This window comes from Carcharodon carcharias, chromosome 36, assembly GCF_017639515.1.
Source record: "Carcharodon carcharias isolate sCarCar2 chromosome 36, sCarCar2.pri, whole genome shotgun sequence".
In the NCBI taxonomy this organism is placed as follows: Eukaryota; Metazoa; Chordata; class Chondrichthyes; order Lamniformes; family Lamnidae; genus Carcharodon; species Carcharodon carcharias.
The window spans coordinates 6,963,189-6,975,188 of NC_054502.1; the positions used below are offsets into that span (position 1 = coordinate 6,963,189).

The 12,000-nt window shown below is 48.8% G+C and overlaps 1 protein-coding gene across 2 annotated transcripts in view; it reads left to right on the plus strand.

The window, feature by feature from the left end:
* LOC121272897 (small conductance calcium-activated potassium channel protein 2-like) overlaps window positions 1–12,000 on the plus strand; it is a 106,654-nt gene that overhangs the window by 50,517 nt on the left and 44,137 nt on the right. For both annotated transcript variants that reach the window (XM_041179736.1, XM_041179737.1), the window contains exon 4: window positions 5,042–5,183. In XM_041179736.1, coding sequence (XP_041035670.1) covers window positions 5,042–5,183 — 142 coding nt within the window. The remainder of the gene's footprint in view (window positions 1–5,041; window positions 5,184–12,000) is intronic.

A 12,000-nucleotide genomic window follows, 5' to 3' on the forward strand; every position in this document is an offset into this window, starting at 1 on the left:
TTTGAAGAGGATCAGGGGAGTTTCCCAGCCAATACTTAACCTTCAAAGGGGTTAACTTTCCCCATTTCTCTGTTTGACAGGTGATCTAGGACACACCAATGACAAACTCAGTGGATGGGAATAGAGAGAAATGGAGAGAGAGATACACAGTTATTCAAAATGTAATGGAGTGAAAATAAAAGAGAGTGAGAGAAAGGAAGAGAGACAGAGAATGGAGAATAAAAGAAAAACAAAGAGAAAAATCAGAGAATGATAATGAAGAAAATGAGTGAGAAAGAGATAGATAGAGACACAGATTAAGTTAGGCTGAGATAGAGAGCCCAGAGAGTGAGCAGAGACAAACCAACAGAGAGAGGGAGGGCTGAGAACGAGACCAAGAAAGAAATTCACAGACACATATAGACAAACTGATCAAGAGAGAGACAGAGAGGGAGGAGAAAGATACACACACACACACACAAACAGAAGGACAGACTCACACTGTGATACAGAAAAGAGACGAGGCAAACAGAGAGAGTGAAAGGGACAGATAAAGAGTTGGAGGCAATGAAAGCGACTCAGCCCCCTCTAAAGCTCTGTCAAACACATAGATGATTGCTCCCTCCTGCAGCTCCATTGCTCACACCAGTCATCATCATGGCTGTGTTGAGTGAGATTGCCCCATTAGTACTACATTAGGAGCTGTTGACTCACCCTCGCTGGAATTGAGATGGCAACTCACAAATATGTTGTGGGGCTGAACTGAGCTCCTGCGAAATGCATTGGGATACTGAAGATCTTGATGTTGCTTTCAAAGAATCTTCTCCTGGACAGTTGGAGACTTTTACGTCCATCTTATCCCTCCAGCTTTCAGCGATTAGCACACCTACGAGGGCTGGTTAGTGTGGCCCTGGTACATGAGCGAACCCTTGCTCTGAGGTGAATGCGTAAGCAGGCACAGTTGACCGAAGCTCTTCTCACCATCCCATGTCCCCTGAAGTCACGAACCAGGCAGTCACCGTTAGTCTGCACACGGCAGCGAACCTGGGAGACCAGCAATATAAGTTGCCATAGACCCTCACTGCTGGCACAGAAAGGGGGCTCGGGGCGAAAATGAGGCATATTTTTGAATGCAGCAGCTTGCGGCTTTAAGACGTACTTCAGAACTTGGGATGTTCCAGGCCAGCACTCAGTGCAATATTGAGGGAGTAATGCGCTGTGGAAGCTGCTGTCTTTCGTATGAGATGATAAACCATCTGCCCATTCGGGCAAATGTTAAAGATCCCACTGTATCATTTGAAGAAGGGCAGGAGAGTTCTCCCCGGTGACCTGGGCCAATATTTGCCCCTCAACCAACATCACTAAAACAGATGATCTGCCCATTGCTTTAAGTGGGAGCTTGCTGTGTGCAAAACAATACCCACCGCACTTCATAGCAATTCATTGTAGGGGTAATACTTTAAGATGTTGCTGCAAGGTACAGTAAGCTACGATATAAATAAGTCTCTCCTTCTTCCCTTTTTGAACCACGGTGCAATTGTCAAGTGACAGATTAATTCAGTCCAGTGATACCAGAACTGTCCCGTCTGTAACACTCACTTGGCTAATTGAGTTTGCTGTGATGAATCCCAGCTATAACCAGGTTTCAGAGACGTAGCTTAAGGCTGAAATCTCTGCTGTCTAGAGACTGAATCTAACTTTATTCAATTTCATACTGCAGTGAAGTCCCAAGCTGGGTGAATGTTTTATTCTAGAATGACATGAAAACATAGGTTTGTATCAGTCACAGTTCATGCATGGTAATTAAGGATCACCACTATCACCTTATAAGAGAATATGAGAGGGTCTTGAGAGACAAGAAAACCTTCAAGCACCCTTACTGTGTCAGGAGGCTGTGTCAGGAGGCTCTGGGTTCAAGCCCCAATCCAGAGATTTGAGCACAGGATCCAGGACAACACTGAGGGAATGCCACACTGTCGGAGGGTCAGTACTGAGGGAGTGCCGCACTGTCAAAGGGTCAGTACTGAGCGAGTGCAGCACTGTCGGAGGGTCAGTGATGAGGGAGTGCCGCACTGTCGGAGGGTCAGTACTGAGCGAGTGCAGCACTATCGGAGGGTCAGTGATGAGGGAGTGCCGCACTGTCGGAGGGTCCGTACTGAGTGAGTGCAGCACGGTCGGAGGGTCAGTGATGAGGGAGCACTGCACTATCGGAAGGTCAGTACTGAGGGAGTGCAGCACTGTCTGAGGGTCAGTACGGAGGGAGCGCCGCACTGTCTGAGGGTCAGTACTGAGGGAGCGTCACACTGTCGGAGGGTCAGTGCTGAGGGAGCGCCGCATTGTCAGATGGTCAGTGCTGAGGGGACGGCATACTATCGGAGAGTAGGCACTGAGGGAGCACTGCACTATCGGAAGGTCAGTACTCAGGGAGTGCAGCACTGTCAGAGGGTCAGTACTGACTGAGTGTAGCACTGTTGGAGGGTAGCATTGAGGGGGAACTGCACTATCAGAAGGACAGTACTGATGAATGCTGCATTGTCAGAGGGTCAGTACTGAGCAGACAGCATACTATTGGAGAGTAGGCATTGAGGGAGCACTGCACTATTGGAATGTCAGTACTGAGGGAGTGCAGCACTGTCAGATGGTCAGTACTGACTGCGTGTAGCACCGTGGGGGAAGCTGCACTCTCGGAAGGACAGTACTGAGGGAGTGCAGCACTGTTGGAGGGTCAGTACTGAGGGAGTGCTGCACTGTCAGAGGGTCAGGAATGAGAGGGGGAACTGCACTTTTGATACAAGGGAATGCAGCATTGTCGGAGAGAGTGTTGCACTGTCAGAGGGTCAACACTGATGGAACTCAGCACTGTCGGAGGGTCAGTCCTGACTGAGTGCAGCACTATCGAAGGATCAGTACTGAGGAAGTGCCGCACTGTTAAAGGGTCAGTACTGAGGGAGTGCCACACTGTCGGAGGGTCAATAGTGAGGGATTGCCGCACTATTAGAGGGTCAGTAATGAGGGAGCACTGAATTGTTAGAAGGGAATATTGAGTGACAGCTATGCTGTTAGACGGCGCTGAGGGAGTTCTGCGCTGCTGGAATGTCAGTTCTGAGGGAGTGCAGCACTGTCGGAGGGTCAGTACTGACTGAGTGTAGCACAGTTGGAGGGTAGCACTGAGGGGGAAACTGCACTTTCGGAAGGACAGTGCTGAGGGAGGGCAGCACTGTCGGAGGGTCAATACTGAGGGAGTGCCGCACTGTCAGGGGGTCAGTACTGAGGGACTGCGCACTGTCAGAGGGTCAGTACTGAGGGACTGCGCATTGTCAGAGGGTCACTACTGAGGGAGCGCTACACTATCAGGGGGTCAGTGCTGAGGGAGTGCTGCACTGTCAGAGGGTCAGTGCTGAGGGAGTGCTGCACTGTCAGAGGGTCAGTGCTGAGGGAGTGCTGCACTGTCAGAGGGTCAGTGCTGAGGGAGTGCTGCACTTCAGAGGGTCAGTGCTGAGGGAGTGCTGCACTGTCAGAGGGTCACTACTGAGGGAGCGCTACCCTATCAGGGGGTCAATGCTGAGGGAGAGCTACAGTGTCAGAGGGTCAGTACTGAGGGAGTGCTGCACTGTTGGAGGAGCAATATTGAGGAAGTTCTGCACTGTTGGAAGGTCAGTACTGAGGGAGTGCTGCATTGTTTGAGGAGCAGTACTGAGTGTCAGAAATGCCATCTTTCGGCTGAGATGTTAAATCAAGTCCCATCTACCCTCTCAGGTGCGTGTGGAAGACCCTATGGCCGCCATTTTGAACAGCAGGGAGAGTTCGGCTGGGCCAATATTTATCCCTCAACTTGCACCACCGAAACAAACAGGGAATCTGCCCATTTTTCACCCCGTTGGATGGTTTTAAAAACATTTCTATATCACTCAGGCTGAGGCTGTTCGGTTGGGTTTGAGAACTGTGGGATCACTCTGGTGTCCTGACCGAACTGCCAGGGGGTTGGCCCATTAAATGGCTGTGTTTGGATTTACTGATGTAATGCCTGCGATCTTCTCTCAGGAGACGTGTGGACAGGAATGCGGGGTTGGGGATCGAGAGAGGCAACGAGAGAGACTCCTGGAATCCTGGGATGTGCAGCTGCCCTGTTGAAGGGCAGTTCATTGGCTGCTCTGGGCATGTTGGCAAAATCTGTTTTTGTAATGGAATCAAAATGATTAAAGAAAACAGATTAGAGCGGAGAATGTAAGTCATCAGGAGAGATTCGGAGGAAAGATTGGGCATTAACGCAGTGTGGGGAACTGAATTTGCCGTTTTAATAAAAATTAACCCTTAGTTACTGTCTCCATTGCCACTCTTCTTGTGATGATTGTGGATGAAGGAAGAACTGAAGACTTGCATTTCTGTCACACCTTTCATAACCACCGGACATCCCAAAGCGCTTTACAGCCAATCAATCCCTTTTCTGAAGTGTAGTCACTGTTGCAAGGTAGGAAAAGCAGCAATTAATTTGTGCACAGCAAGCTCCCACAAATAGCGATACGAGACAGGTTGGATAATCTGTTTAACTTCTGTTTGTTGAGGGTTAAGCATTGGCTCACAGCAGCGGGGAGAAACTGTACGAAATAATGGCATCCTGTATATCCATCTGAGAGGGTAGACTAGGTTTAACATCTCATCTGAAAGGTAGAACCTCCTTCAGTGCTGCATGGGAGTGTGAGCCTGGATTATAGGTCCAAGCCACCATGTGGCACTCGAAGCCACAATCTTCTGCCTCAGAGACTAAAACTTACCTACTCGTTATCAAGTTGTTTGTGGGAGCTTCCTGTGTGCAAATTGGCTGCCGCGTTTCCTACTTTACGACAGTGATGATGCTTCAAAAAGCTCTTTATTGGTTATATTTTGGGAGCATTCTGAGGTCACGAAAAGTGCTATCGGAAATGCATTGATCTCTTTCAAGGAGCAGTTTAAAAGTAAATGGGTTGAAGGGTTAGGAGCCTCTTCTCAGGTACGATAAGGTTTATTTTTTTCTCTCTCTTAAGTTACCTGAGGTTGTCCTAACTTTCTCTGTCTGCCCCGCCAGGTACCACGATAGCCAGGACGTCACCAGTAACTTTCTGGGGGCGATGTGGCTCATCTCAATCACCTTTCTGTCCATTGGATATGGCGACATGGTGCCCAACACTTACTGCGGGAAGGGGGTGTGCTTGCTGACTGGGATCATGGTAAGTGAGGCTCGGCGCTAATTAATCCGGAGGGTTCAGGATGCAGCCTGGGGACTGCACCACAGGAGAGTTCAGTGCATTCAGGCTGGGGGGAGAGGAATGTAGGGACAAGAGGAGGTCATTCATGGCCCATCTGGATTTCAACTCCATTTACCTGCCTTGATTCAGTAATCTTTAATATCATGGCCTAACAAAAATCCGTTCACCTCAGTTTTGACATTTTCAGTTGAGGTTGGGAGGGGGTGTCAATAGCTTTCTGGGGAGACAGTTCTAGGTTTCCACTATCCTGTGTGTGAAGAAATACTTCCTGACATCACCCTTGAACGGCACAGCTCCAATTTTAAGTTTGTGGCACCATTTGTGAACTTTCCCTACTAGAGGATTCTTATCGAATCCTTTAATCATTTTAAACACTTCAATTAGATTATGTTTTAATCTCCGTCACTCAGAGGGAATACAAGCCTAGTCTATGCAACCTGTCCTTGGAAATTAACCCTTTTAACCTCTGTGGGATCATTAATGGCCATTGGAGAGGACAGACAGGGCCTCAGTATTAAACCCTAAATTGACATTATCAGGTCATTATCACAATACTGTTTGTAAGGGCTTACTGCGTACAAATTGACTAGTGCGTTCCCTACATTACAACAGTGGCTACCCTTCAAAAATTGTCTGTGGAGGGTTTTAGGACACAGAAAGACACTGTATAAATGCCAGTTAGTTCTCTCATTCCCTGTGCAACAAGGCGTGGACTATAAATGCCGACAGAACAGGAGTAGGAAAGTAAGGAGAGATGATGGAATTTTACACGGTTGAGGAGTTAGGTTCAAGGAGGTTTTTAAAAGGCATGGGAGAGCAGTCACATAGCGGAAGGGACTCCAGAGATTAGAGCAGAGACAGCTGAAAGGCTCTGCTACCTGATAGTGGAGTGAAAGCAGGGAACATGCACTGGAACCCCTGACAGTGGACAAACCCTTGGATTCTCGCTGATCAATTTTAGAAAGGAGCCCCGCCTCTCCGCTGGAGACTGTGAGGTGTGAGTAAATTTATCTCGGTAACATTAGCCAGTGACTCAGTGCATTCCACTGTCTACCCTGACTCCCGAGGCTATATTTGGAACAAAGCACATCAGCTGGGAGAGATTAGCAACGGAGGGTATTCCCTGCTCCGACCAGTGGCTCATGTTCCAGTCCATCAAGGACACACAGAGAGAGCAAAACAAGAGCAGTATTAAATGCAGTGCGCTGCTGGGACACACACAAATTGGGAAGTCCGCAGGTTTGTTCCCCAGTCTGTGCTAAGTTGGCTGATCTCAGCTGGGAGCTCGCTACAATTACTTCACAGAAAGAGCTCACTGCGCCCATCATACCTGTGCTGGCTGTTTAAGATCTACTCCAGTTAGTCCCTACTACCCCCACGCGTTCTTTTGCCACAACCTTGCAATTTTTTCCTTATCAAGTATTTATCCAGTTCGCTTTTGGACAGTACTATTGTATCTGTTTCCACCGCCCTTTCAGACAGCACACTCCAGATCTTAACAACATGCCATGTCAAAAAAATCACCTTCTGTCTATGTCCTTTGGTGACCCTCCTACCAGTGGGAACAGTCTCTTTCTATCAGAACCCTGCATAATTTTGAATTTGCTTTGACACCATCCCCTGCGACTAAGGGCAAGGGCAGTTGTGTTGTTGGAACATCTCCACCTCCGCACCACTTCCAACTCTCAGCCTATCCCGAATTGGAGGTATATGGCCTGTTGCTTGATTGTCACTGGCTCAAAATTCTGTAACTCCCTACCTAACAGCATTGTGGGATCAGCTTCATCACATGGGAAGTCGCTCAAGAGGAAGGCTGACCACTGCGTCCTCAAGGGGAAATTTGGGATAGGCGACACATGCTGGCCTTGCCAGTGATGACCACCTCCCACCGTCAAATAAAGATGGACCACGCCTCCGTAAGAAGGGACAGTCAGCTTGGGCTCCTCTTCCTGATCGCCGCCCAGCGACTCCTGACCAGAAACTGCCCTTGCGTCAGGTGACATCATGATCAATTGCGATGACTCGCTTGGTCGAATACCCCCATCGACACTAACTGCGATCAGTCGGATTGAAGTAGTGGTAAGGTACTGGGAAGGCGCAGAGTTATGACAGGGTGACACTGTCCAACCTGGAGGCATTCCCATACCCTTACTGCCGTGCATGATTGCGGAGTGGAGAGAGAGGATGAAATGTACGAGATCCTGAGGGAGATGTGACAGGGTAGATGTTGACAAGGTGTTTCCACTAGTGGGGAAATCTCGAACTAGGGGACATAGTTGCAGAATAAGGGGACACTCATTTAGAATTGAGATGCAAAGGAATTTCTTCTCTCAGAGGGTAGTGAATGTCTGGAATTCTCTACCTCAGAGAGTTGTGGAGGCTGGATCACTGGAAGTATTTAAAGAGGAGGTAGATAGATTTTTGAAATATCGGGGAGTTGAGAGCTATGAGGAGCTGGCGCGAAAGAGGAGCTGAGGCCTGGGGCAGATCAGCCATGATCTTATTGAATGGCGGGGGCAGGCTTAAGGGGCTGAATGGCCTACTCCCTCCCCCTGTTTCTTATGTTCTTACGGGGTTATAACTGGCGTCCTCTCAGGCTCGGAATCACCGCTGCACGTTCAGCGTCACCCATCGGGCTTTCAAACTTCCGGTGTCAGGGAAAAAGGTCAGACCAGCAGCTCCCTCCCCACCAACCCCCACCCCCGAAATTCCAGGCAGAAATCATCCACAGCAGCTGTCTGAGAGGCACGTCGGCAGGGAACAGCTGTTCCTGACTGTCGGCTCACCACAGAAATCAGCGCCATGTGTTCAAACCAATCTGGGGAAAGCTGAACCCCCCCTCCCTGGGATACCTTGTGTCGGTGAGCCGAGCCCAGCTCTTTTATCAGCTCTGCAATGTGTCCTGGGTCATAGTAAACGTGCTCTATATAAATTATTTTTGTTACTGTGCGGACTGTCTTTGAGCTGGGACTGGCTGCCACTGTTAGGATTTCTTGTAGAATTACCCGGCACAGAGGGAGACCATTCGGCCCATCATGCCTGTGTCAGCTCTCTGAAAGTCCAATTCTCTTGATCCTTTCCTACACCCGTCCAAATATTCATCCTTCCACTTTTGAAAGTTAGTATTGAATCAGCTGCTGCCATCCTTTCAGACAATGCATTCGAGATCACAACCATCTTGAGAAATTTCACTTGATGCAGATTTGTTAGTGCATGTAGCCTCTTTAATACTTAACGACAGACACTGCTTCACATCTCCTGGTAATTACTGCAAAAGCTGAGCCCATAATCCTTCCTACGGGCCCAGTTAAGCACTGAGGGAGTACCGCACTTTCGGTGGGTCAGTACTGAGTGAGCGCCGCACTGTCAGAGGGTCAGTACTGAGGGAGCGCCACAGTCAGAAGGTCAGTACTAAGGGTGTACCACACTGTTGGAGGGTCATTACTGAGGGAGTGCTGCACTGTAGGAGGGTCATTATTGAGGGAGTGCTGCACTGTTGGAGGGTCATTACTGAGGGAGCTCTGCACTGTCTGAGGGTTGGTACTGAGGGAGCCATGCTGTTGAATGGTTAGTGCAGAGGGAGGGCCACACTGTCTAAGGGTCAGTAATGAGGGATTGCAGCACTGCCGGAGGGTCAATATCGAGGGAAGGCCGCACTGTCGGAGGGTCAGTACTGAATGAAGAGCGCACTGTCAAAGAGTCAGATTGTCAGTACTGAGGGTGAGCAGCACTGTCTGTCAGTACTGAGGGAGCCATGCTGTTGAATAGTTAGTGCAGAGGGAGGGCCACACCATCTAAGGGTCAGTACTGAGGGAGGGGTGCACTGTCGGAGGGTCAGTACTGAGGGAGGGCTGCACTGTCGGAGGGTCAGTACTGAGGGAGAGCCGCACTGTCGGAGGGTCAATACTGAGGGAGGGCTGCACTGTCGGAGGGTCAGCACTGAAGGAGAACTGAGCTGTCAGAGCATCAGTACTGAGGGAGCAACAAACAGTCAAAGAGTCATTGCTGAGGAAGCATCGCACTGTCGGATGAACAGTACTGAAGCAGCACTGTGCTGTTGGCGGGTAAGTACTGAGGGAGCACTACACTGTTGGAGGGTCAGTACTAAGGGAATGCTGAGCTGTCGCAGGGTCAGTACTGAGGGAGCGCCACTCTGACAGGGGGTCAGTACTGAGGGAGCGCTGCACTATCGGAGGGGCAGTACTGAGGGAGTGCCGCACAGTCGTAGGGTTAGTGCTGAAGGATCACCGCACTGTGGGAGAGTCATTGCTGAGGGAACGCTGCACTGTTGAAGGTTTAATACCAGGGCTAGGGAGAGAAATCATGGGCCCCGATGCTTCTCCTGTTTCCGGGCCCTTTATTCCTCCTCCCACTAACTCGTCCTCTTCAATCATGCATGATACTTTTCTCCTCTTTCAAGATTCGCCAATCAATTCACCAAACAGTCACAGAAAGGTCCTAGTAAAATGATGACACCCATTGTTAACATCTGGTTACAAATATCTGATATATATGCAGCTTGAGTCATTAATATTAAGAACATCAACGATATAATGCAGTCTTAGTCTGTGTGCACCCTTTTGGTGATCCCACCTTGACTATTAAATAAACCAGAGAGTACAAATTTTAGTTTAACAGCATTGTGCAATATTGTTCATTTGACGGGAGAATATCCCATTAGCAATGTATAACACTGTACAGATGTTAACACTGATTTTGGTGATTGCCTCAGCACTCATTAACATGTTCTGCATGTTGCACCATATGGACACCGTGACAGTAAATTCATATTTGGGCGAAGGATTCAATACTTGTGACCCAGATAAACTGCACAAGATCTATTCCATTCTGTCAAAGTAGAAGAAGACTTTCTCCTGCCTGGGCACATGAAATTATTCAATATAATTATTTCATACAAGGGGTGTAATTGGATTTTATTTTATCAGTAACCTCACAGAGTAGAAAGATCAAATGACTCTTGAACAACAGAGTGGAATGATTGAACAACATAGGTCTTCACTGTCAGTGAGAAGCATTGGAGCCCTCAAGTGTCTCTGTGCAACACAATTTTGAAGAGGCAAAGACTGAATGGTTCATAATAGTATCTGTGTTTTTTTGATCAGCAAGTCTGAAGTCTCTGCTGATTGCTGATTCTCACCACAATTTATTTTCAATATCTACTATGCAACACAACTTTATCACAATATTTCAATACCTCAAAAAACTCATAAATAGCTCCAAGAAAGAATGGGATACTAGGTAGGTAGACAAAGAAATAAGATTTAAGTCAATAGAAAAAATTCTAGAGAATCATGTGAAGTGTAAAACAGGTTACTGATTCGCTCTGAGCCCATTACACACCCCTGTCCTGGCAATCTCACCCCACAAATCACACTCACAGTAAACTTTCATTCGCAACAAAATAAACAGAACTCCAGCCATGATTCCACCTTCTATTCGCAAGATAATTATGGATGACAAAAGCCATCTAGCCCAGTTCACCTCACCCACCCCAGAATTGCATACGAACATGCGTATTAGGAGTAGGAGTAGGGGTAGGCCATTTGGCCCCTCGAGCCTGTTCCTCCATTTGATAACATTGTCTACGTTGTGCCAGTGACTTCAACTCAAACGTACTTAATTGGATGTAAAGTGATTTGGGACATTGTGGAAGGTACAAATGTAGGTTTTGTCTCTCATTCATTACACCTGCATGCAGTAGACAGAGTGACTGTAGCAATGGTGAAATTGGAGACCCAATGCTGAGTCTTTAAGGATAATTAATCACAGAGCAATCAACTGATGTTAGGAAAGTGGCTGCAAAGAAATCACTACATTTACAAAACCGTTCAACTCTGTAGCTAACCTCTCCTGCAAACCCCCTCTCCAACCTCTCCCCTAATAGCCCCTCCAATCCCCCTCTAACCAGCCCCAAACGCCACTCCAACCTCCCCCAGCCTCCCCTCTAATCTGCCCTCAGCCTGCACTCAAACCTCCCATCAACTTTCTCTCCAACCTCTGCCCTAACCTCCCCCCAACATCCCCTCCAACCCCCTTCCAACCTCCCCCAACCTCACTCCAACCTCCCCTCAAACCCTCCAACCTCCCCTCAACCAAAACTCAAACTAACCCACAACTCCTCGCCAACACCCCCAACCTTAACCCCCAGATACCAATAACCCTTCCAACCTCCCCCCAACACCCCTCCCCAGCTCCCCTCCAACCTTTACTCCAAACCCCTTCCAACCTCCCCCCAACACCCCTCCCCAGCTCCCACCCAACCTCCCCATCTCCCCTCCAACCTCCCCCAATACCCCTCCACAGCTCCCACACAACCTCCCCCCATCTTGCCTCCAACCTCCACCCCAAACCCCCCTCGAAACACCCCCCAACCACTTTTCCCAATATCCTACCATTAACCTTCCCCCGCTGCTCCTCCAACCACACCCTCATCCAACCAACCTCCCAGTGCAGAGGAGCACCACGCTGTCGGACAGTCAGTACTGATCATGTGCTGTACTGTTGGAGAGTCACTACTAAGGGAGCACCACATTGTGGGACGGTCAATGCTGAGGGAGCGCCGTATTGTGGTAGGGTCAGTGTTGGGGGAGTGCCACACTGCTGAGGGTCAGTACTGAGGAAGTGTTGCACTGTCGGAGGCTCAGTGCTAAGGGAGGACTGCGCTGTTGGAGTGTCAGTATTGAGGGTGCGCAGCACAGTCTGAGGGTCAGTACTGAGGGAATGCCACACTGTCGGAGGGTCAGTGCTAAGGAAGCGC